At 47.4% G+C, this 25286-nt stretch overlaps 2 protein-coding genes across 2 annotated transcripts in view; both read right to left on the reverse strand.

Moving 5' to 3' along the window:
- LOC134412386 (zinc finger protein 208-like) overlaps nucleotides 1–25286 on the reverse strand; it is a 489474-nt gene that overhangs the window by 443653 nt on the left and 20535 nt on the right. The gene's annotated exons all lie outside the window — the stretch shown is intronic.
- On the reverse strand, nucleotides 12826–24815 carry TSGA10IP (testis specific 10 interacting protein). The gene is made up of 8 exons (XM_063145885.1): nucleotides 24651–24815; nucleotides 22758–22915; nucleotides 20570–21270; nucleotides 19377–19587; nucleotides 17880–18047; nucleotides 15525–15624; nucleotides 14836–14960; nucleotides 12826–12994 (listed from the first exon to the last, which is right to left on the reverse strand). Exons 1-8 carry the CDS (start codon nucleotides 24798–24800, stop codon nucleotides 12949–12951), a joined length of 1659 nt encoding a protein of 552 aa, XP_063001955.1. The 5' UTR covers nucleotides 24801–24815; the 3' UTR covers nucleotides 12826–12948.

A 25286-nucleotide genomic window follows, 5' to 3' on the forward strand; every position in this document is an offset into this window, starting at 1 on the left:
AAGAACCGTAGGAACAATTCAAATCCACACCACTTAGCACCTGGTCACGCAAGGCCACCTGGACACCTATTTAGATTCGAATCGTTATTTCCAAATTTGTCTTACGATTTACTTGTCATTTCTTTTAGTACCTTTCTTTATCGCCTAATGCCTTTCCGGCCGACGGTTCACAACAGTTAAATCCCCAAAACACAACAGGGTCAAATATAAAACTATTTCTATGTAGAGGTGCAAATATATATAAGTTTGGCACTACATCTATACATAATCATTATTTATTTATTTATCTGTGATATTTATATGCCACTAAATATAATAGAATCCCTTTGCGGTCCTTCTCCTCCTCCTCCTCCTCCTCCTCCTCCTCCTCATCATCATCAGGGAACAACAATAAATGGTAAAATACATAATACTCAATTAAAACATAATATACATTGTTAAAAACATCCTAAAAGCATTTTAAAAACATCTTAAAATTCCACTGGATAGGCCTGCCGGAAGAGATCAGTCTTGATAGCTTTCTTGAATGCTAAAAGACTTTCAAGCTGACTTTCAAACTTCCTGACTGTTAGAGCAGTACGACAATGGAGCCAGTTCCCTAGGGAGGTGGTGGGCTCTCCCACACTAGAGGCCTTCAAGAGGCAGCTGGACAAGCATCTGTCAGGGATGCTTTAGGGTGGATTCCTGCATTGAGCAGAGGGTTGGACTCGATGGCCTTGTGGGCCCCTTCCAACTCTGCTATTCTATGATTCTATGAGTCTCCTCCGGCAGGCCATTCCACAGTCTGGGAGCAGCAGAAGAGAAGGTCCTCTGGGTAAGTTGTTAATCTAGTTTTTGCTAGCTGAAGTAGATTCTTCCCAGAGGACTTGAGTGTGCAGGGCGGACTGTACAGGAGAAGGCGATCCCGCAGGTAGCCCGGACCCAAACCATGTAGGGCTTTAAAGGTGATAACCAACACTTTATACTTTGCTCAGAAACTAATGTGACTAATATTAAAGTCACATTTAAAAATGCAATATTAAAAACACAACCCATTAAATTTAATTAGATGTGAAATGAGTGTATGCAAGTCGCCGTCCCTTTTGCTGAGGAGGGTCCTCTTTTTGGGTGAGTCATAAGTGGTCATCCGACTGACATAGCATTGCTCCCGGGCATTGTGGGAAAACGGCATTCCTGGCCATTTTGTAGGATTTCTTTTCTGTCTCAAGCATGGGTGGGATCACACCCTAAGCAATGTCTTTCTACCCTGAAAGAGTTCTGATAGGTACTCACCTGCGTCATAACAGGTAAGATAGATAAGGGACCAGTCGTCCAAAGTGAAGAGTTGGAAGAGGGTGAAAATGGTTTGGAAAAGGTCTCCAAAGTGTTTCTTATCAGCGTTGTGAAACATGTCACGTAGCACAACAGAAGACATGACTGAGAGATGGAAGGAGTTAAGGAAAAATAAGCTGCAGTCCTAGGGGACGCAATCGGCTACATTTAAAGAAGAGCAGATAACATTTTGATAGATCTATTGTATGTATTAGCACGATACAAAAGCTGGGAAAAGATAACTGTCTTTCTTTTACAGACAGTTAAAGACAGTGTACATATTTCTCCCTCTTTTATTTCTGGTAAATAGGTTTGGTAAGTTTGGGTGTGTCCCACCAAAAAACCTGCCGAACCGGCTTAGCCAGAGTGATAGTGGAACCAAAGAAATGTGTGGGTACACCCTGGGAAAGTGACGCCCTTGTCAAACCACTATCGGCTCCTTCTTCATAACAGTGACCCCAGAGAGAAATAACCCAAACTTGTAACCCAAGAACAAACCATGGATTATAAATCTGGGTTGTTCTTCCCTCAACAACCTCCAATTCCGGGTTCTGATGCCCAGAGACAGCGTTGTTGAATCATTCAGGGCTACAAAGCAGTTGTTCAACCACAAAGCCACAGTCCTTGGCAGGCAAAGGGAAGTTCCCGGCCCTTGTGTTAGGATAAGATTCAGACCGGGGAGACCCAGGTTCAAATCCCCCATGGACCAACAATAAAGCTCTCTAGCTGACCCTGGGCCAGCTGCCAGACCTCTCAGTGGTTGTGAGGATAATATTGTGGCATTGTACGCTGCCTCTTTACAGGAGAGGCAGGATATAGGTGTAATAAGCAAATAAACAAATGTTTTGGGTCAGTCCTGCTTCTCACCCACCCTCCGAACACCTTCCTGGGGGTGGGGATACACAGGAAAGAAAACATGAGGACAATAATGGCTCCAATTGACTGGCAGGAAAGCATAAAAGTACTTGTGACTTCTTGAAGATTCTCCGTCACCCTACGCGGAAACACACAAACAAAACACAGAGTTAGTTTGGGGTCTAAGGGCAGTCCCCATCTTCCCCCCTGAAGGGACGGCCCTGTCATGAAGGAGTGTGAGGCCTCCGCCTCAGGTGGCAAACTTGGGCTGTCATGGAAGGGTGGCTAATTATCAGTGACGTGATTTGTATTTCTTGTGGTTTTGCTTGAGAGGTTTTCTGCCTCAGGGACCAAAATGAATTCACTGGGTACGCTGCGCCTAATAATAATAATAATAATAATAATAATAATAATAATAATAATTTCTTACCCGCCTCTCCCTTTGGATCGAGGCGGGGAACAACATTAGTACAGAATCAATACATCTTAAAAATTATTGATTTTACATTGATCTGGATAGGCCTGCCGGAAAAGGCTAGTCTTTAAAGCTGCCTTGAAATCACAGAGAGAGTTAATTTTACGAATCTCCTCCGGCAGGCCGTTCCACAATCTGGGGGCGACAGAAGAAAAGGTCCTCTGGGAAACTGATGTCAGCCTAGTTTTAGCTGGCTGAAGTAAGTTCACCCCAGAGGACCTGAGTGTGCCGGGCGGACTGTATGGGAGAAGGCGATCCCGCAGGTAACCTGGACCCAAACCATGTAGGGCTTTAAAGGTAATGACCAACACTTTGTACTTTGCCCGGAAACTAATTGGCAGCCATTGGAGTGATTTCAATGTTGGGGTAATATGCTCACCCCTAGATGTACCAGTGACCAACCTGGCTGCCATATTTTGAACTAGTTGAAGTTTCCGAACTAGGTACAATGGTAGCCCCATGTAGAGCGCATTGCAGAAGTCAAGCCTTGAGGTTACCAGCACGTGCAAAACCATCTTTAGGTCTTCTGACTCTAAGAAGGGGCGCAGCTAGCGTATCAGCCAAAGCTGATAGTAGGCACTCCTGGCCGTCGCATCTTTCTGGGCTGTCATTTGGAGCGACGGATCCAGGAGCACCCCCAAACTGTGAACACAGTCTTTCAGGGGGAGTGTAACCCCATCCAGAACTGGGTGACACACCTCCAAACCCAGGTCAGACCTCTGTTTTGTCTGGATTCAGCTTCAGTTTGTCTTTCCTCATCCATCCCCTTCCCGCCTCCAAGCATTCATTCAGAGGAGACACACTAGCCTTAGCTGATGCTGTTGTCGAAGGCATAGAGAAATATATTTGGGTGTCATCAGCATACTGACAGCACCCCGCCCCATGCCTCCGGATGATCTCTCCCTGCGGTTTCACGTAGATGTTAAATAGCATTGGGGAAAGGATGGCACCTTGTGGTACGCCATACAACAGCTCCTTTTTTGATTTAGACTTAGTTGGGGAGTGTCATTTGCAGCCCTGCCTTAGATACAAAAAGGTCTTCAGCCAGCAACTCGCCCCACACTCCTTGTTGAACCTGGGCAATTGTTTTAGCTCTTCCAGTCCATCCCACCATTCAAAATTAAGAAGGAGCAGGCTTGACTTTTATTGCTTTAGAGCCTGGCATCATCATCATGATGGTTATTATAATTATCACATTATTATCATCATCATCTATATCTCTTTACTCGCTTGTAGTGGTTTTTCCAGACGAACATGACGGGCTTTGCCAGGTCATGCTGTCTTTTACTGATTCAGGAATTTCCTAACTATTGAACATCTTTAAGTATGTCTACTTTCTGGATGTTGGTGTGGATGTATTTTGGTAGGCCCAGTTTCTGAAGGTCTCCTGTATAGTTTTTTGATGTGATGCCAGTGACTGATGTGACTAACAGAATAATTGTGACCTTTTCCTGTTGTGATAGTTCTTTGATTTCCATAGCTAATGGTGTATATTTTTCTCTCTTTTCCACAACATTTTTGTCATTAGGTATTGCTATGTCAATGAGGTAAGTGTGTTTTCCTATAACTTATGTCTGGTTGCAGATCCCAGGTCTAGGGCCAACCTTGTCCTAGAACGAATGAGGGAAGCAGATTCAAGGATTTGCAAGGAAGTAGATTCCAATAAAGCAGTAGGAGAAATGTCCTAATGGGAAAAATGTTTGACAGTGGAACAGACTTCTTGGGGAGGTGGTAGGTTCTCCTTTGTGGAGCGATTTAAGTAGCGTCTGGATGGCCATTTCTCAGTGTCCTCCGTCGCAGATCCAGCATTGAGCATGGGGTTGGTCTAAATGATCTCCAACGTCCCTTCCAACTCTATGATTCTATGGTTCTATGAGTGCTGACCGGAGCGTGAGGAGAAACCGGATGGCGCGAATGGCACGGATCCCTTTAAAGATTTTGAGGACACGGAACATGGTCACTGTGTTGCTTCGGTTGCCTTGCGTAGTGGTGATGATCAGTGGTAGTGTGAAATCCAGCACCGTCATGATCATGATGAAGAAATCTGGCAAGGAGTAAGAACGAGACACAGAAGTAAAGGTCAACCCATCAGATATGGTGCAGCAGCGGGCTTGTGAGATGCCGGCTGAGCTGGCGTGGTTGTTCACGTGCCCCGACCCATTCCGCAGAAGACCCACCAATGTCATTCCACGGGTCGCGGAAGTATTTGATGTCCAATGCGATCAGCTTGAGGATGGTTTCTATGACGTAGACAGAAAGGAAGACAGGGTCCAAGGCAGAAAAGAACCACTCTAGAGAGAGAGAGAGAGAGAGAGAGAGAGATTGATGGCGACACCCCTGTGTCAAAAGCGCAGAGGTGACCCTTGGCGTATCAAGCCCTCCTGGAATAGGGCGTTAGGAAGGTGGATTTTTTGCTGCCGAGTTTACAGGCATAACGTCATGCTGTCACAGAATAAAGGAAAAAGCCCTGAGCAAGCAAAGTGTTCCTCCTAAATCCAAGGAGGTGAGGCAGGTGGCTACCAGGAGGAGGGCCTTCTCTGCTGTGGCACCCCGGCTGTGGAATGAGCTCCCTAAGTACGTTCGCTTGGCACCTACATTATATGCTTTTAGACGCCAGGTGAAGACCTTTTTATTCTCCCAGCATTTTAACAGTCCATAAATAAATTTTAACTTGGTGTTTTAAATTTGTAATTTTGCATTGCTGCTGTTTTTATCTGGTTGAGCTTTTTTATTGTATTTTATAGTATGGTTTTATACTGTTGTTTTATACTTTGAATGGTTTTAATTTTTGTGAACCGCCCAGAGAGCTCCGGCTGTTGGGCGGTATAGAAATGTAATAAATAAATAAATAAAGGCGAATAGGGTTGCCATATTCTGAATCCACAAAACCGGGACAATTTGTGGTGGGGGGGGGGATAGGTTTTTTTTAAAAAAACAACAACAACTGAGCAACATGTAAAGGTCTAGGGAAAGAAAGAACGCTATCTAAGCTTTAGTTATCTAACACTGCAATCCTATGTGTGTCTACTCAGAAACAAATCCTATTAAGTTAAATAGGACTTATTCCCAGGTAAGCATGCATAGGATTGCAGCCTAAAGCACTTAAGCACTTGCAAATAAATACCATATTTCTTCGATTGTAAGATGCCATCGATTGTAAGACGCACACTGATTTCAGTACCACTAACAGAAAAAAAAGCTTTGATTCTAAGAATAATAATCGCACCTGCGATTCTAAGACGCACCCCGTTTTTAGAGATGTTTATATGAGGGGAAAAGTGTGTCTTAGAATCGAAGAAATACGGTAATACAGTTTAAGCAAACGAACAGAAAAAAATGAGGCTAAATTACATTTCTCCACTAGTTCTCAAAAGCTAGAGGAGAGTTCAATACGGAGGCTTACACTCCAATTAGCAGGCTCAAGGCACCATTTCGGAGGTTGGAATTTCTCCGGCTGGCTGGAACAGGAATCTAGGATTCTTGACTGACTGGCCGGGACATTTGGAACCAGGACATTCCTGGTTTTCCGGGACGTATGGCGACCCTAAAGGCGAACCGGTCACCTTGGACAGCTTCCTGAAGCACCTAGCTCTAGATAGCACCTTGGACAGCTCCGAGCACTTTAGAGTTCTGGCTGAATCAGTGGATTCTAGGTCTCTGCAGCCACTGCCCTCCACTGACCCTTGGTCTGATCCAGCACGGCTCTTCTTATCTTCTGATGGTATGTTAAAGGCTCCTGTTCTGCTCTCCCTCCTTAGAAACCAGACTCGGACTGGTTGGCACTTTAAATAGGGGATGGTCTTCTGTAAACCAGGACACAGGGTCCTCCAATGCTCCCTGGCACTGTAGGGAATTTATGGGACAGCTCAGACCTGACTCACCGTACCGTTGCTCTTGCTACCGCAAGGTAAGCCGACCATGGACTAGCGGTGTACTGCTAAATGTTTAAGTGCAGGCGCTCATCGTGAAAGTGCCCTATAGCCACGCCCCCCCAAGGAGAGTCAAAAATGCAGGCAGCCTTGTTGATCCCTATCAACAAACCAATTGTAGGAGTTCTCCACTCCGCTTGGAGCAGGCCTGATGTCAAGCGAATGGGTCCGAATTGCCGATGCACCACTAAGCCACCACAAAATACTTTGCAACACAGGGCACAATTTATTGTTATTGGGGAAATTCTTTTTTTTTTCCCCTGCAGCTAGTGACTGTGTTCACTCAACACCCTAGTGTAGGTCGCTGTTGAACTGTAGGCTGTTTGTTGAACCGTGGGTTAGCGTGTTGTCTGGACCCAGGACATGTTCCACAGGGTGGCTTATTCTTCTTGAACACACCATCTTGAGGACCCATGGTTTCTTGCTGGGCAGTTCACAAGCCATACTCCACGGTCACCAGGCCACCTTGCAGGAAACGCCCTGCGTTCAGACAACCCACGGTTCAACAAACCATCCACGGTTCAACTACAACCCATACTCAAACAATGAGTGTGGGTTAGCATGTTGTGTGAACAGGCCACACTGTGAGGATAGAAGCTCAGAGAGAACAGAGAATCTGAACAGGGATGGCGGATAACAAAAAATACAAAAAAGTGCCAGTGTTACATCTATGAAAACACCAGCTCCACTACACTACTGATGGAGGAGGGTGGGCACAATAATAATAATAATAATAATAATAATAATAATAATAATAATAATAATAATATTTCAAACCCACCTCTCCATCCTGATCGAGGCGGCGAACAACAATAAATGTTAAAATACATAAAACTGAATTAAAACATAGTATGCACTGTTAAAACATCGTAAAAGCATATTAAAAGCATCCTAAAATTCCACTGGATAGGCCAGCCGGAAGAGATCAGTCTTGATAGCTTTCTTAAATGCTGATAGATTGTTAAGTTGACGATTCTCCTCCAGCAGGCCATTCCACAGTCTGGGAGCAGCAGAAGGGAAGGTCCTCTTTATTTATTTTTTTGCTAGCTGAAGTAGATTCTTCCCAGAGGACCTGAGTGTGTGGGGCGGATTGTACGGGAGAAGGAGATCCCACAGGTAGCCCGGACCCAAACCATGTAGGGTTTTAAAGGTGATAACCAAGACTTTATACTTCGCCCGGAAACTAATTGGCAGCCAGTGAAGAGATTTTAAAACTGGTGTAATGTGGTCACCCCTAGGTGTACCGGGACCAGCCTGGCTGCTATATTTTGGACTAATTGAAGTTTCTGGACTAGGCACAAAGGTAGCCCTATGTAGAGCACACTGCAGAAGTTGAGCCTCAAAGTTACCAGCGCGTGCACGGCCGTCTTTAGGTAGTGCACCCAGAGTGCAGGACACGGAATAATGGGCTCAAGTTACAGGAAGCTAGATTCTGGCTGGAAATCAGGAAAAACTTCCTGACTGTTAGAGCAGTACGACAAGGGAACCAGTGACCTAGGGAGGTTGTGGGCTCTCCCACACTAGAGGCCTTCAAGAGGCAGCTGGACAACCCTCTGTCAGGGATGCTTTAGGGTGGATTCCTGCATTGAGCAGGGGATTGGACTCGATGGCTGTGTAGGCTCCTTCCAACTCTGCTATTCTTTGATTCTATGATTCTTCCGACTCTAGGAAGGGCGCAGCTGGCATATCAGCCGAAGCTGATAGTAGGCACTCCTGGCCATCGCATCTATCTGGGCTGTCATTGGAGCGACGGATCTAGAAGCACCCCCAAGCTGCGAACACATTCTTTCAGGGGGAGTGTAGCCCCATCCAGAACTGGCACTTTGCTGGGAGCGAAGGGGGTGTCCCAGCCTGGAGGGACACCATGTCCTGAAGGCTCTCCAGCGTGCAGAAAACGTCCACCCTGGATATGAGGAACCGTTGCTCTCCAGTTCTAAGGACCGGCTCACCTCCCCGAATTTCCACAAGAGAAAACGTCTGAGCCACCAGCAAGATGGTGTTACAGGCAACGACAGTGCAGATGAAGATGTCAAACAGCATGGACTGGGTTAAGACATAGATGACCTCCCGCAAGGTGATAAGGTAGGGGTAGATTTTTTCCCAGGAGCGGGTCAGCAGCTCCTTCACAGTCATCCGCCGACGCTTCCGTTTGTGATGGCGTCGGGCCTCTTTCGCCACCCCTAGGTGAGGAAGGGAGCGAGTTTTTAGGAAGGGCACACAGGCACGGCTTTCCCCCAGCCCACACACCATCATGCGGGATTATTCGCATAGGTGCAGCTGCAGTTCTGATAGGGCAAACCCAGCAGCACTGACGGTGGGTTACCAGGGGCCACACAGAAGAACAAGGGGCCGTGTGGTTTCCCCACCATTGTGGTAGGCAGTACTACTGACCCCAGATTTATGGAGGACTATCGGGGCAAAATACTCCCAGTGGGGGAAAGGTTTTCCATCGTAACGAGTATTCGCAAGAATGCCCATGGGGAAAGCCTGCCATCTTTTTAATTTCATTTATTTTTGAGCCAACAGTGCCCCTCCTGGGAATGACACTATTTCATGACACTACCTCCCCATTCCTTTTACATCCAAATATGTGTCCCAGGTTTTTTAAGAACCTAGCAGCGCCCCTGACTGGCTGTGTGTTAACTTCCAGGAAGCAGATAGATCATTTAAGAGAACGGGTACATCAGTAGGGTGACCAACTGTCAGGATTTCCCCGGATTTGTCCTGGGTTTTGTTCTTTCCATGGTGTCAGGGGGGATTTTCTATAATTTTCAATAATGTCCTGGAATCACCTTCCCCTTTAAGGCTGCCATTAGCATGGCAGGAAGGAATGACATGCTTTCTTGAGGCACATCATTCCCCCACCCCGAGCTCCAATTGAGGTCTTAAAGGGGAAAGTGGGTCATTCGTGGATATTATAGAAAAGGCTCCAATTGGAGTGGATGGTGGTGGTGCAGAATGAAATCCTTTCCCCTTCTCCACCCCAATCGGGTTCTTTAAGGTGGCGGGGGAATAATGTACTTTCTGCAGGACTCAGAAAGCTGCTTCCCCACACACACACTAGGTGTCCTCTTTTTTGGTTTCCCAAATATGGTCACCCTATACATCAGTAAATATTAAAGAGTGTTCCAGTACAAAGTTTATCCTTATAATAACCTCCTCCCCCAAAGAGGCAACTATTGGTTAAAATAAGCATCAGCTGTGTTACACCTCCAGCTGTTAGCTGGCTTAGGTAAGTCCTTATTAAAGAGACGTTGTGGCATATTGGATGCCACAATTGCTGGCCGTAACACACATGGCCATAATACATAAGACTGCAAAGTCCAAGGAGTAAAATGACCTCGGTGTACCACGGTTCTCACCTCTGGATCTCTGCGTAGAATGTGTGGCTCTGCTTCCCCGCCTCTGCTTGTGGAACCTGCTAAATCTCTGCGATGTTCTCATCCTGCTGCCCGAAAAAGGCATTCCTGAGGTGATGGCCATGACAGTGGACTGTTCTTGGATGAGAGGAATGGGGAGAGAGATACCAGACACCTGGTTGGAGTCAGTTCCTGGAATCCCAGGACTTGAGACTTGGGCCTGGTCGTCTTTGAGCATGGCTTTGTCCATCTGAGAAAGAGACGAAATGTCCGGGACGGTGAGGTAATCCATGGCGGTGGTTGAGTGAGCCTGGTTCTTCAGCTCTCACACTTGGTGACTTCCTAACAGGTCAAGCCCCCTTCCCTTCTGTGCCTGAGATCCTAGAATGCAGGAAGCCTCAGCCTTCCGAAGGGGATGTTTTGCCTTCCTTTGTGATGCCATCATCAGTGAAGCAAGGCCTTCTCCGCTGTGGCACCCCGGCTGTGGAATGAGCTCCCCAGAGAGGTCCGCCTGGCGCATCCTTTCATCACCAGCTGAAGACCTTTTTATTCTCTCACTATTTTAACACTTAATTTTAACTTAAATTTTACTCTTCTAATTCTGTATTTTAATCTTATATCAATTTCTGCTGCGTGGTTTTATCCTGGTTGTGCTTTTTATACTGCATTTTGTGTTTGTGTTTTTAGACCAGTGGTTCCCCAAAGTGGGCGGTACCACCCCCTTGGGGGTGGTGGGTTTGCATAGGGGGGAGTTAAGAGGCAAGGAGGCAGCAGGGGGGCGCTTGAAGTGGTCTTTTCCAAGAAGCATCTCTCATAAAATCGTAGAATAGCAGAGTTGGAAGGGGCCTACAAGGCCATCGAGTCCAACCCGCTGCTCAATGCAGGAATCCACGCGAAAGCATCCCTGACAGATGGTTGTCCAGCTGCCTCTTGAAGGCCTCTAGTGTGGGAGAGCCCACAACCTCACCAGGCAACTGATTCCATTATCGTACTGCTCTAACAGTCAGGAAGTTTTTCCTGATGTCCAGCCGGAATCTGGCTTCCTTTAACTTGAGCCCATTATTCTGTGTCCTGCGCTCTGGGAGGATCGAGAAGAGATCCTGGCCTTCCTCTGTGTGACAACCTTTTAAGTATTTGAAGACTGCTCTCATGTCTCCCCTCAATCTTCTCTTCTCCAGGCTAAACATGCCCAGTTCTTTCAGTCTCTCTTCATAGCTCTGTACAGCACCATGTACACTGATGGTGCGATATAAATAAATAATAATAATTGTGAAGAACTGCCAGCATGGCAGCAGTCCTCCTGCCCAATAGTTAGCTTTGGTCAGTTGGGCTTCGGCCTCTGGACTGGGAGGAGGGAGTTTCAAGGAACATTCCTTAGAGTTAGTCTCACAGTATACATAACTGGACGCTGCTGTTTTTATACTGTTGTTTTAATGTCTTTGATGGTTTTTAAATTTTGCATACTTTTAATGTTTACTGTTTTTAGCTTTTGTGAACCGCCCAGAGAGCTCCGGCTGTGGGGTGGTATATAAATGTAATAAAATGAAATAAATAAATAGATAAATGCGTGTCAAGCCCTCCCTGTCCTGTGGGAGTAACACCTGTGAGAGTTATCACTTTTAGCTAGAGTAGTCAAGGCCGCACTAACTGGGGTGCTGATCCGTGTCAGCTGGGAAAAAGCTTGACACGAGAGGGAGGGAGGGCCGGAGATCTGAGAGGGGATCAGAGATTGGCTGACGTGAGTCAGGAGACCTGTAAGTCAAGGAAGGGATAAAAGAGTGGGCAGCCAGTGGCCAGCCATCTTCCCTGGGCCTGTAAGTGCGTGATGCAGAAGATCCCCGTTGAGCTGGGTGAAAGCTTGGTCTCTATTTATTTATTTATTGCACTTATATACCGCTCCCATAGCCAGGGCTCTCTGGGCGGTTTACAGAAATTCTAGAATTAAGATAAAAACGAGGATACAAAATTTAAAATTCTAAAACACAGAACATACACACATAAAGCATTAAAAACCGTTAAAAAAACTAAACATGTGGGTGATTAAGATGTGCCGCCATATGCCTGGGCAAAGAGGAAAGTCTTAACCTGGCACCGGAAAGATAGCCAGGCAAGCCTTGTCAGGGAGATCATTCCACAGTCTGGGGGCCACCACCGAAAAGGCCCTGTCCCTCGTTGCCACACTCTGAGCCTCTCTCGGAGTAGGCACCCGGAGGAGGACCTTAGATGTTGAACATAGTGCCGGGGATATTCACGTCGGGAGAGGTGTTCCATCAGGTATTGTGGTCCCAAGCCGTGGAAGGCTTTATAGGTCAAAACCAGCACCTCTAGCTAGGTTTTCTTATGTTTAAGTGTCTGGAGGTTCCAGGGGAATTTATTTGCCTTAGGGCACGGTTCTGGGTTGGCTTGGAGTCTTAGTGGACTGTTGTGTGGGAGCTGTTTGTGGTGAAGTGTTTTTTAGCCTGTTCATCCTTTTCCTGTGTAAAGTCTGTTTTAAAGCATTGTTCCAACTTTCCCCTACCCCTCCCCTTTCCCCCCTTTTAAATATTTTATTGTCTGTGTCTTTTTGTGTTTGACTGAAGCCCTACTTGTTAGACTAGACTTTTTATTAAACTGCTTCGGTCCTTAAACGTGTGTGAGTGCCTTATTTCCCCCGAGGGCTGGCTTGGACAGGAGTGGGGTGAGGATTATCCGGGGAATTGGGTATTTGGCCTAGGGAGCCTACCCTGCGGGGTGGTTAGGTGGACCCTAACTCCTTTACAACAATAATTTACTATTTTATACTGTATGCTTTTATCTGTACGCCACCCTGAGATCTTAATGATATAGGGCGGGATATAAATGTTTTAAATAAATAAATGAATGTCCCGCCCACACAGAGCAGGAAGAGTAAGACGGATTCAGTGTCTCTGCTCTCTGAAGCTAGCTTTATTTTCAGGTGCTTCATGGCTACAGATGCAGGAGATACGTGTCTAGCCGTAAGGTTCTCTCTCTCTCTCTCTCTGTCTTCCACGTTTTGCTCTCAGGTGGATTCTTCGAGATATTCTGGTGACTCCGTCCTCTTATGCCTGGAATACATAGACCGAAATGAGGCTGTAAGTCCTAGATGCTCCAGCAGCTCACCCAGGGTGTATCCCTTCCTCCCTGTTTAGGGAAAGGCCATAGCACAGTGGTAGAGCAAACGCTGGAAAAAGATCCCTGTTTGAAAACCTGCCAGTCAGTCTACCTACACATACAAGGCGACTGCCATGAAGAAATGTGAAACAGCCTCTTGGGGTCGGGATGATGAGCCCACGAAATGGTGCTGCCTGAGGCAGAACAGCAAATGGTGCGGAAGGAAGGCGTGAGAAAGTCAGTTCGATTACGCCAGAACCTGCCTCCGCACCAGGTGCTCTGAAGTTACAGGCATTTGGGAAGTGGCTTCCTGTTCTCCTTGGTCGGACAATTGTCTCGTTTAGTTTGCATAGTTTTGCCTAGGGGGACATTTCCAAGCGGTTAGACTCCCTTCAGGTAGAAGAGACGTTTGTTGCTTCATAAAAGCTTTGTGGATAACTTAGCAAGCCTCGTCATTTGCCTCCCATCGAAAGCAGGAGTGTTCTGAGAAACACAACACCAAGGTGCAGAGGACCCAAAGTGAAGCAAGTGATTTTGGCATACGAGGGAGAAATTCCCACAAGCACCACTCCCTGTCGTTCGTGTTAAAAGTGTGATAACAACAAATAACTATTTGCTGACTTTTTGTGAAAACCCAGATCTGCCGCCTGAGGTGGATGCCTCACTCTGCCTACTTGTAGGGCTGGCCCTGCAGGAGGCAGCAGGTCGGGAAAGAGCGGGTTTCCCTGCCTCCTTTCACCTCCACCTCCGTGGGTTTTTTTAAAAAAAATCTATGACTGGTGTGTCCAAGCAGCATTTTGACTTCCTTGCTAAAACGTCTCGGTCATCTCTGGGGAGTCACGAAGGTGCATAATAGAACAGGAGCATAACAGGCAATTGAAGAAGAAGGGATCTATGAGGAGGAGCCCAAAACTAGACCCAAAGTTACTCCATTGATAAGTATTTTAAACTCTATGGCTTTCAATGGCGCTCCCCAAACTTGCATCTGGCCCTGTTAAAAACACATTTAGTGTAGAACAAGCTTTCGTAGGCTATGGCCCAATCCGTCAGAGATCTGAAGTGGCTGCATTTATAGACCACATAATATACACCAGGCAGCTACCACACTGGTCACTGGTACACCTAGGGGAGACCCCATTACACCAGTCTTAAAATCTCTTCACAGGCTGCCAATTAGTTTCCGGGCGAAGTATAAAGTGTTGGTTATCACCTTTAAAGCCCTACATGGTTTGGGTCCGGGCTACCTGCGGGATCGCCTCCTCCCGTACAATCCGCCCCGCACACTCAGGTCCTCTGGGAAGAATCTACTTCAGCTAGCAAGAACTAGATTAACAACTGTTACCCAGAGGACTTTCTCCTCTGCCGCTCCCTGACTGTGGAACGGCCTGCCGGAGGAGACTCGTCAACTAGCATTCAAGAAAGCTATAAAGACTTATTATCTCTTCCGGCAGGCCTATCCGGTAGAATTTTAGGATGCTTTTATTATCCTTTTAGGATGCTTTTAGGATGTTTTTAACAGTGTATACTATGTTTTTAATCAGTATTTTATGTATTTTATGATTGCTGTTGTTCCCCGCCTCGATCCAATAGAAGAGGCAGGTAAGAAATAAAATTATTATTATTATTATTATTATTTATGCAGATTTTAGAGATTGCCTCCAAAAGGTAATTTTTGTTTGGCTTTCAGTGTATGCAGAGTTCTGGTCTAAGCTGAAAAGGGGGAAATCTGTATTTCCTACAGGGGAAGAAAGTTCTCCCCCCTCCCTCCCCGCCGCCCCATTCTCCTTAGCCTCACATGATCTTGGCCGAGGGTTTGCCACCGGCCTGCCGTGCAGCATGCTTCCACAGCATCTCTTCGTCAATGCCGAGCGCGGCCAGAACTTGGGAGAATCGCCGCTCCACGGCCTGGCGGGCGTTGGCCTGCAGAGGAGAGTGGCATCAGGCCAAAGGCAGCCCAGGGAGGGCGTCGAGGGGAGGCACAGTCGGGCACCTGCCGTGGGGACACGCCCCAGCAGGGGCCCACGGACAAGAGACCCCCTGGGCTTGCTCCTTCTCTTAACCATTGCAACCTGCTTGTTCACCTGCCTCTCACAGAATCGTAGAGTTGGAAGGGTCCCATAAGGCCATCAAGTCCAACCCCCTGCTCAATGCAGGAATCCACCCTAAAGCATCCCTGACAGAGGGTTGTCCAGCTTGAGGGCCTCTAGTGTGGGAGAGCCCACAACCTCCCTCGGTCACTGGTTCCATTGTCATACTGCTCTAACAGTCAGGAAGTTTTTCCTGATGTCCAGCCGGAATCTGGCTTCCTGTCACTTGAGCCCATTCTTCCGTGTCCTCTCGCTGTGGACCGGGCAACAGTGGTGGTGTATTTCTACATGCGTTCCCCAGTCCTGGTGCTGCTTTCTACCCACTGCACCCCTTTGGCTCCCCGCCTCGTTGCGAGATGGACTTGTCTCCCGGTTCCCAGCCTCCCCACCTCTTCACCTGCATGACTCTTTCGAAGAGGTACGGCCTGCTCTCCACACGGTCGTGCATCTCCTGCAGCTGCAACGTGTAGTCTTCCATGCGCTGTCTCTCCTGCCTCCTGCGCAGGAAAGAGCAGTGAGACGTTGATCGATCCTTGCCTTCTCCCCCACCCCCATAGAAGCACAATAACTAGGGCAACTCCCCACACCCACCACCTAAAAGGCTGCTTGCAATGTAGCAAACTATTTATTTATGTATTTATTACATTTTTATACACCCAATAGCCCAAGCTCTCTGGGCGGTTCACAAAAATTAAAACCATAATAAAACAACCAACAGGTTAAAAGCACAAATACAAAATTTGTATTTTGTATACAAAATACTTCCCTTGTTCAGCTTCGTCCATTTTCTTCCGCTGCCCCTTACGCCTGGAACGCTCTTCCAGAACATTTGAGAACTACAAGTTCAATCGCAGCTTTTAAAGCTCAGCTAAAAACTTTTCTTTTTCCTAAAGCTTTTAAAACTTGATTTTGTTCTGACTTTATACTGCTAGTTTTACCCTACCCTGTGCCTGTTTGGTGCATTCTCTTCCCCTCCTTATTGTTTTATTATGATTTTATTAGAATGTAAGCCTATGCGGCAGGGTCTTGCTATTTACTGTTTTACTCTGTACAGCACCATGTCCATTGATGGTGCTATATAAATAAATAATAAATAATAATAATAATAATAATAAAATGCAGTATAAAAAGCACAACCGGGATAAAACCACGCAGCAAAATTGATGTAAGATTAAAATAGAGTTAGAACAGTAAAATTTAAATTTAAGTTAAGTGTTAAAGTACTGACAGAATAAAAAGGTCTTCAGCTGGCAACGAAAGGAGTACAGTGTAGGCGCCAGGCGGACCTCTCTGGGGAGCTCATTCCACAACCGGGGTGCCACAGCGGAGAAGGCCCTGCTCCTAATAGCCACCTGCCTCGCTTCCTTTGGCAGGGGCTCACGGAGAAGGGCCCCTGTAGATGATCTTAAGGTCCGGGCAGGTACATATGGGAGGAGGCGTTCCTTCAAATAACCTGGCCCCAAACCGTTTAGGGCTTTAAATGTCAATACCAGCACTTTGAACTAAGCTGCGGAGGAGGAGGAGGAGGAGGAGAGGGAGGAATCTCCTTTCTTAATAGTCATCTGTTGGCCCGACGGGCGCCAACATGGATTGCATTTCAACGCCAAGTAAAAACGTGGCTTTTTAACAAAGCCTTTGATGGTTAAACTCACTGGCACATTGTTTTAACTGTTCTAACTGCTTTTACTGCTTTTAAAATATATATTGTTTTAACTTGGATCATGGTTTAATTTGTTTTTAACTGTGCATATTTATTGTTTTATACTGTACGTTTTTATCTGTACGCCGCTCTGAGATCTTAATGATATAGGGTGGGATTTAAATGTTTTAAATAAATAAATAAATAAATAAATAACTCTGTTGGGGAGAGGTGTGTGGGGTCTTTTCCCAGCCTCGTACAGTGACCACATCTCTGGCATGTTGTTGGTTATTTGCCCAATACTGGGCCTCAAGGTGGCCTTACAAAGTTTAAAACATACATTGGGGGGAAAAACTGTTTAAAAAACACAACAAAATTACAAGTCCTTAACATAGATGGAGGGCCAAATTACTCTCCAAAGGCCTGTCGGAACAAACAAGTTTTTGCCTGCTTCCGAAAGCCCATCCAGGAGGGAGCCAGCCTAGCTTCCCCAGGAAGAGAGTTCCAGAGCACCGGAGCAGCCACCGAGAAGGCCCTGTCCTGTGTTCCCACCAAGCGCGCCTGTGAAGATGGTGGGACTGAGAGAAGGGCTTCTCCAGAAGATCTCAAAGCACGGGCAGGCTCACAAGGGAGAAGACGGTCTTTCAGATAACCTGGACCTGAGCCATATAGGGCTTTATAGGTCACAACCAGCACTTTGAATTGTGCCTGGAAACAGACTGGAAGCCAGTGGAGCTGTTTTAACAGGGGAGTTGTGTGCTCCCTGTTCCATTATTCGACCACTAGGTGGTGCGGTGGTATTGCGGAATTACATGAGATTTCTATGGCGTGACAGAAGCCGTTCAGAAAAAAATACCGCACTTTCCTCATTAGGAAAAAAAAAACGTGCTAAGCACGGGAAAGCACAGCATCCGCAAACTACTATGAGTGAGCAACCTCCCGCACTACTCAGGAGCAGGATTCGCTGTGACGACGAATGCCCAAATAATAATTTTGGCGATCCTCACCCGGATCCAGCCGTAGTTGGCAGGTGAGCGCAAATCCCAAAACACGACTGTAACGTAGAGAGACTTCTCGGGGAGAGAGAGAAAGAGAGGGGTTGTGAGAGGTTACCTGAGCTCCTCCCGCCTTCTCTGGAATGACACTGTGGGGTGTCCACGGGTCCGGTAAGTCGCCAGGCACTTGGCCACTTCCCTCTGGACTTGCTGTTCCTTGACCCTGCGGACCTCAGCTCTCCTCTTCTCCTGCCGCTCCTGCCGCTCCCATTCTAGTAACAGCAGCCTAACGAAAAGAGGTAGGGTGAATTCTCGAGGGGCGGAGCCACCAAACATAGCCCTAACAGTCCAAAGATTCTGCGCCGCTATTCTGTCTTTTCCATCTTAACGGGGAGCTCTAGGCTATGTCGCATTCAGTTATGACATCCAGGGTGGGTGTCATGTCTAACCGTACTGCCCCTGTTTTGGGAGATGTTTCAGGTAATCAATCAGAATCAGATTCGGAACTAGAAGACGCAGCGTCAGACACCAGCCAGCCTGGACCAGTGGGGGAGGAAGCTCTCATGGGTGATTCCTCACAACTGGGAGTCAGCCCTCTCCAGAGCTTATCTCCTCAAGGCCAAATCCTACACACTCAGTGGGAAGTGAGCCTTCTTCCGGAGGTGAGCGTCCCAACAAGCTAGCTAATGCGAGGGTCCGCCAGAAGCTCAAACGCACCGGGTGGAAGGAAGGCGTGAGAAAGTCAGTTTGATTACGCCAGAACCTGCCTCCACACCAGGCGCTCTGAAGTTACGGGCATTTGGAAAGTGGCTTCCTATTCTTCTTGAGCGGACAATTGTCTCGCCTAGTTTGCATAGTTTTGCCTAGGGGGACGTTTCCAAGAAGTTAGACTCCCTTCAGGTAGAAGAGACGTTTGTTGCTTCATAAAAGCTTGGTGGATTACTTAGCAAGCCTCGTCATTTGCCTCCCATCGAAAGCAGGAGTGTTCTGAGAAACACAATAGTAGGCATGGTCAGGTATTTGCCGAGGGCTCACAATCCGTGGGCCCCACAGACGCCAGCCCCCTGGAGTTCCTCCTCTTCGCCGCTGCATAAGCGAAATGACTCAAGACTAAAAGCAGGCTGAAACGACAATGACAACAGTGCACTCCACTGTTCATCAGCTGCATCCAGTTTCGGTTTCATTGCAGAATTGAGATCCAAACACTGCAATAGGAAGGTTTCCGTTCCTGCTTTTCTGCCGCGTCACCTCTAGGTGGCACTGCGGTACAGCAGATCTCAACACTGCAACGGAACCGACAGTAGTAGTGGATTAACAGTCGGTTAACAGACTGGTGTAGAAAACTCTGTTTCATCAGGCTCAACAACATTATTTCTCCCCTGCTAAACGGTGGTGTGTGTGTTTTAAGCTTAATATTCAGACAGAAGAAAAGTTCTGATAAACTCAAAAACCTGCTTGTTATTTTGTGACATTTTAGTCATTTCCTACTTCTGCTTTTGCATCCCCATCCGAATGGACCAGGTTTTGCTTTGGCTTTTTTTTTTTTAACCTGAATGTGGAAATGTTTTTGTATGTTTTTCCGGACTCCGGCACCGCAGCAGCACATGTGTTATACCTGTTGGCTTCCTGGCGCTTGTCGGACGCCTTGGTGGGCATGACGGGAGGAACCACTGGCAGACCAAAGTCTGGGCAGGATTGAGCCCTCCACTGAACGTCCCAGAGTCGACGGATTTCATAAAATGGATCCTCCTGGTCCTCGTCCTCACAGAGGGGCTGGGAGCTGCTGGCGGAGTGAAGCCGGAAAGGCTTACAGATAGTCAGCTTTGCTAGGTGGGGCAGAGGGAAGAGAGGTGTTAATAGGGTGCCCCCAACATCACCTGACTGTTCTACTTTGGTCTCTTCAAAGGAAGGAGAGTCATAGAATCATAGAATAGCAGAGTTGGAAGGGGTCTACAAGGCCATCTAGTCCAACCCCCTGCTCAATGCAGGAATCCACCTTAAAGCATCCCTGACAGACGGCTGTCCAGCTGCCTCTTGAAGGCCTCTAGGGTGGGAGAGCCCACCACCTCCCTAGGTCACTGGTTCCATTGTCGTACTGCTCTAACAGTCAAGAAGTTTTTCCTGATGTCCAGCTGGAATCTGGCTTCCTGTAACTTGAGCCCGTTGTTCCGTGTCCTGCACTCTGCGATGAGCGAGAAGAGATCCTGGCCCTCCTCTGTGTGACAACCTTTCAAGTATTTGAAGAGTGCTCTCATGTCTCCCCTAAATCTCATCTAGAGGATTGCGTCCAGTTCTGGGCTCCACAATTCAAGAAGGACGCAGACAAGCTGGAGCGTGTTCAGAGGAGGGCAACCAGGATGATCAGGGGTCTGGAAGCAAAGCCCTGTGAAGAGAGACTGAAAGAACTGGGCATGTTTAGCCTGGAGAAGAGAAGATTGAGGGGAGACATGAGAGCACTCTTCAAGGACTTAAAAGGTTGTCACACAGAGGAGGGCCAGGATCTCTTCTCGATCCTCCCAGAGTGCAGGACACGGAATAACAGGCTCAAGTTACAGGAAGCCAGATTCCGGTTGGACATCAGGAAAAACGTCCTGACTGTTAGAGCAGTACGACAATGGAACCAGTTACCTAGGGAGGTTGTGGGCTCTCCCACACTGGAGGCCTTCAAGAGGCAGCTGGACAACCATCCATCAGGGATGCTTTAGGGTGGATTCCTGCATTGAGCAGGGGGTTGGACTCGATGGCCTCGTGGGCCCCTTCCAACTCTGCTATTCTAGGATTCTATGATCAATGGATGGCTGTTCCCACCTTGCTCTTTCTTTTGCTCCAGTTGCTCTTGGAAGCGCCTCTGCAGGCTCTTGAAGTTGGGGATCTTGCGGTTAATGATGGGCTGAAAGGTCGGCTCCTCCTTGGCCGACTGGAACCGGCTCTTGGCTTTGCTTTTCTCCTTCTGGGGACCAGGCTCCTCGGGCTCTGTGGCCAGGCAGAGCATTTCTACCTGGAGCTTCTCTTCCAGCTGCTTGAAGGAGAGGCGTTTCTCCGGACTGGGGGACCGGTCTTCGAGGCTGAGGAGCTGCTGAGTGAGCTGGAGCCAACGTTTACGCTCCTGACGCAGCTGGCGCTTCCGGGCCTCGGACCGAGCTTCCATCTTCCAGTAGAGAGGCAATAGGGACCTCCCAGGAGCGAGGCCTGGACACTGGTGATGCTGCCTGCGCCTGGAGCAAGGGTTCTCAGGACCACGGGACGGCTTGGGCTCTTCTTTCACACCTGCGGAGGCCTGGCCTGGCTCCGGCGTACACGGCGTCTCACAGACAGAGATGGTGGAAACCCGAGGGGACTTCTTCTTCTTGGCCTTCTCGGGGGGTCCCTCTTGGTACACAGCCTGGCCTTTGACGGAGAAGCGCTCCCACATCCAGTGAAAGGGAAAGGAGCCTTGACGAGAAGGCTTGGGGGACAGCAAAGGACTTGGCGATGCGTCACTGGGGTTCGGAGTGGGGGGCATCGACTGCCTAGGGAAAAAAGCCAAACATGGATCAGACACAGACCTCATCTCTCCCCCGCTCTGAAATCCAGTTCCCCCAGGGAAAAGGAAAGGAACCTCTCGTGCAAGCACTGAGTCATTACTGACTCTTGGAGGGACGCCAGCTTTTGTTGACATTTTCTTGGCAGGCCTTATAGCGGGGTGGTTTGCAGTTGCCTTCCCCAGCCGTGATTACCTTTCCCCCAGCTAACTAGGTACTCATTTTACTGACCTCGGGAGGATGGAAGGCTGAGCCGACCGGAGCCGGCTGCCTGAAACCAGCTTCTGCTGGGATTGAACTCAGGCCGTGGGGAGAGTTTCGGCTGCAGAAACTAACCCTGCCTTTATTCCAGTTCAGGCGGGCAGCTTTCAGCGATACCTGGTTGCCGTTCTTCCCCTGTAAAATCGGTTTTCCTCACTTTGCAGGGAGGGGAAATATTGCTCTTTCCCCTCCACCAAAAAAAGGACATGATTTCTTTCCCCCTCCCTGAGTCTTTGCATTCCACCACGGCCGGCCAGCCTTCCCATGAGATGTGCTGAGCCACGTGCTTCAGGCAGCAGATTGGGAAGGGTGGCGGATCGCCTCCCCACACTGCAATCCGCCACTTGCAAGGATGTCTATCGCTGCCTCCGCTTTTCTTGCTGCCACAAATACGGTTCGTTAAGCCGGATTTGCCACTGCAGAAAATTGACCGGCAATATTCCGACGCAGCTCTTGAAAGGATGAAACCAAAATTCCCGAACCGGGTGCTCTCCAGATAGGATAGCCTGTAACTCTTACCAGTCAGCTTAGCCAACGGTGAGGCAAACCTAGGACACCTGTCCCCTGGATTTATTGGTCTGCAGCTCCCATAATTCCAAGCCACCATGGCCAAAGGCTGGTGATTCTTGGAACTGCAGGCCAATACATCTGGAGAGCACCAGGTTGGGGGAAAACAGTCAGGACCTGGCTACTTTATAACAGGATTAGCAACTTATGGCTCTCCAAGTATTTTGGCCTAACATTCTCAATAGCCCTAGTCAGCTTAGTTAGGGTGGACCTATGAAAAGGAGGACCGGGCTCCTGTATCTTTAACAGTTGTATTGAAAAGGAAATTTCAGCAGGTGTCATTTGTATATATGGGGAACCTGGTGAAATTCCCTCTTCATCACAACAGTTAAAGCTGCCCTCTTTTAAATCTGGTCACTTTAGCTTTAACTGCTGTGATGGAGAGGGAATTTCACCAGGTTCCCCATATATACAAATGACACCTGCTGAAATTTCCTTTTCAATACAACTGTTAAAGATACAGGAGCCCGGTCCTCCTTTCCATAGGGTCACCCAATACGAGGCCCAAGGGAAACCACTGGGGAGCCTGGCTTTCTTAACCCTGAACAGCTAGATATCTCCAAGCAGACCATTCCCAGCACCAGCAGCAGTATAAAAGCAGGTATCAACTCCCTTCAGTCTGGCCTCTCTCCACCCCAGCATCTTGCCTGTTCGTTTCAGGATCCAGCTCTATGTCTGAGGCGTCACTGACATTGGGGGCATTTTTTTCAGGATACCAGCGGCCCTTCCTTGTTGGGTTAGGACCTCTCTTCTTCGTCCGTTTCATACAGATCAGCATGCCATCACCAGTATCCAAATAGTCCTCCTGAAACACCAAAACAGCGGCAATAAATCACGAAGTTCACGATAAACCCCAAATCCACACGCCTTCAAGGAGAATCCATCATCACACACCCAACTGAGAGAAACTTATATACTACTTTTCTATTTATATTTAAAGGGTGCTAATAGTTTAAAAACTCCGGTTAAAAAGAAAATAAACCACTCATACAAGTTTGCAATTCAGTTTATGAGACACGACCGCTCTCCCTTTACCCCTTTTTTTTAAAATACACATACATAAATGTGTATGTATCTGTAGCAATGAATACATATGCTATATATATGAAAATACAACTAACTAGCATTTATACAAGCATGTGTGGGCTGGCTGGGGCATGCTAGAGTCACAGGACTTTTCTCTGTCGAAACATGCATCTGATTGCACCTTAAAAAGCTTAACAGTCTATAGAGAATATTTCACGTTTCTTTTTTAATCGTGAAATTTTATTTTATTTCACAGTTACTGTAGATGTTCCGTTAACCTATCGGTTTTAGACTTTTATTTATTTATTTATTTATTTATTTATTTATTTACAATATTTATATACCGCTCCCCATTGAAAATTTCGGGGCGGTGTACAAGATAAAATGAAAATAAAACCAGAATAAAACACTTTAAACAGATCTTAAAAGAAGCAAATACAGTGACTCTTGGCTGGATATTAAGGAAAGGCTTCCTGGAATAATGATGTTTTCAGGAGGCGCCGAAAGGAGTACAAAGTTGGTGCCTGCCTGACCTCCAGAGGCAGGGAGTTCCACAGGAGGGGAGCCACCACGTTGAAGGCTCTTCCCTTGGTGGACACCAGTTGGAGGATGGATCTATGTGGGACCACCAGGAGAAGACCCTCAGGTGACCTCAGTGACCGGGCAGGTTGGTAGGGGAGAAGGCACTCTCTCAGGTATCTCTCAGGCATTTTTTGTGACAAAGAAGAACATAATAAATCAAGATCATAAAGAAACAAAGGAATTCACTCATAATAATGCTTAGTCTACAACCAATAGGTCAATGGAACATCTACAGAAAAACAGTCTAGAACCTCAATATCTAATGAAAGAATAAAAAAAATACAATTTACACAGCATATAAAAGGAGTGTGTGCAAATGTGTATTATTTTGTATATTAGCCAGAAATAATATAGGCAACTCTACTTGGTGGGAATTTGATCCAAAGTCTGAAGGCCTTCAACAAAGGAAATAAATGGAAACCATGGTGCCATAATATAATTCTTAAAGTTAAGATTTCTTCGTTGCTGAGTAAGTTTATACATATAGGGTGAAATCCAACCCAAGTCCTAATTAAACCAGACTAACTTAAGTCCCATTCATTTCAATGAGTCAACTCTAAGTAGGACTTAGGTTGGATTTCACCCGAAAGTTAGAAAAGTTGGTTGCTTTGGAGACTTCCAAGTACATGTTATACATGACTTTGCAGCTGTACAAAATTGCTTAAGATCTTTACGCCAGAATCCAGGTTCATTAGGTTCACAAAGACGAGGATGCATCGCTTTAGGAGTTACATGAAGAAATTCAACAACCATGTTCCAAAATTCCTACACCGTTGAACAGCGATTCACTTTCCGTGGCATGTGCAGGGCCTAGCGTGCTGCAGCAATAAACATTCATCAGCAGTAACGTGCGTGTTTCTGTACATGTGAGAAGAAGCATGGCCTCCCATGGTGGGTGCTGGTAGCCTCAGTTGCCCATGGCTCCAAGCTACCTGCTGCGAAGGCTTGCTCTCTGACAGCAGGCCCAAGAGCCGAACTTGCCCTTTGGGCTCATAGATGGTGCCGGGTGTTCGGCTAATGGGGTCCACAGAGTTCTTGATACACGCATTGGTCAGCACCGACTGGCGATGAGGGTTCAACATGGCGCCCACGACAACATGGAACCAGGCCGGTTACCGGGGCAACAGGCCCACTTCCAGAACATGGCTCCCTCCAGCCAGGCGGTTGTCACGTCAACCTGTGTCGGCCCTTCGTTTGAGCTTGGCCTCCGTCCCAGAACCTTTTCATACGTGTGCGCGTGTGTAACCATTTGGGGGCTCAGCCATCGAAGCAATGTGAAGCGGCAGAAGTAATGTTATCGGTTTGAAGGGAGCCACGAATGAGCTGCAACGCTTCCATTAGGTTCCTCACAGGAAGATTCTCGAAGAGAATCTCGGATAGATTTAGATTCTCTCAAATATAATGCAAAGCGAGAGCTTTCAGCTAAGCTGTCTAGAACAGGGATGCTGTTTTGGGTCAACGGGCACATTTGGGGTTTTGTGGAAGTGTCGCGGGTGCGGTCATAAAATGGCTGCCATGGGGTGGGCGGCAGGGGCTTGTCCAGTCATAAAATGGTAGCCATGGTGAGC

Source organism: Elgaria multicarinata, chromosome 21 (genome assembly GCF_023053635.1).
Source record: "Elgaria multicarinata webbii isolate HBS135686 ecotype San Diego chromosome 21, rElgMul1.1.pri, whole genome shotgun sequence".
NCBI lineage: Eukaryota > Metazoa > Chordata > Lepidosauria > Squamata > Anguidae > Elgaria > Elgaria multicarinata.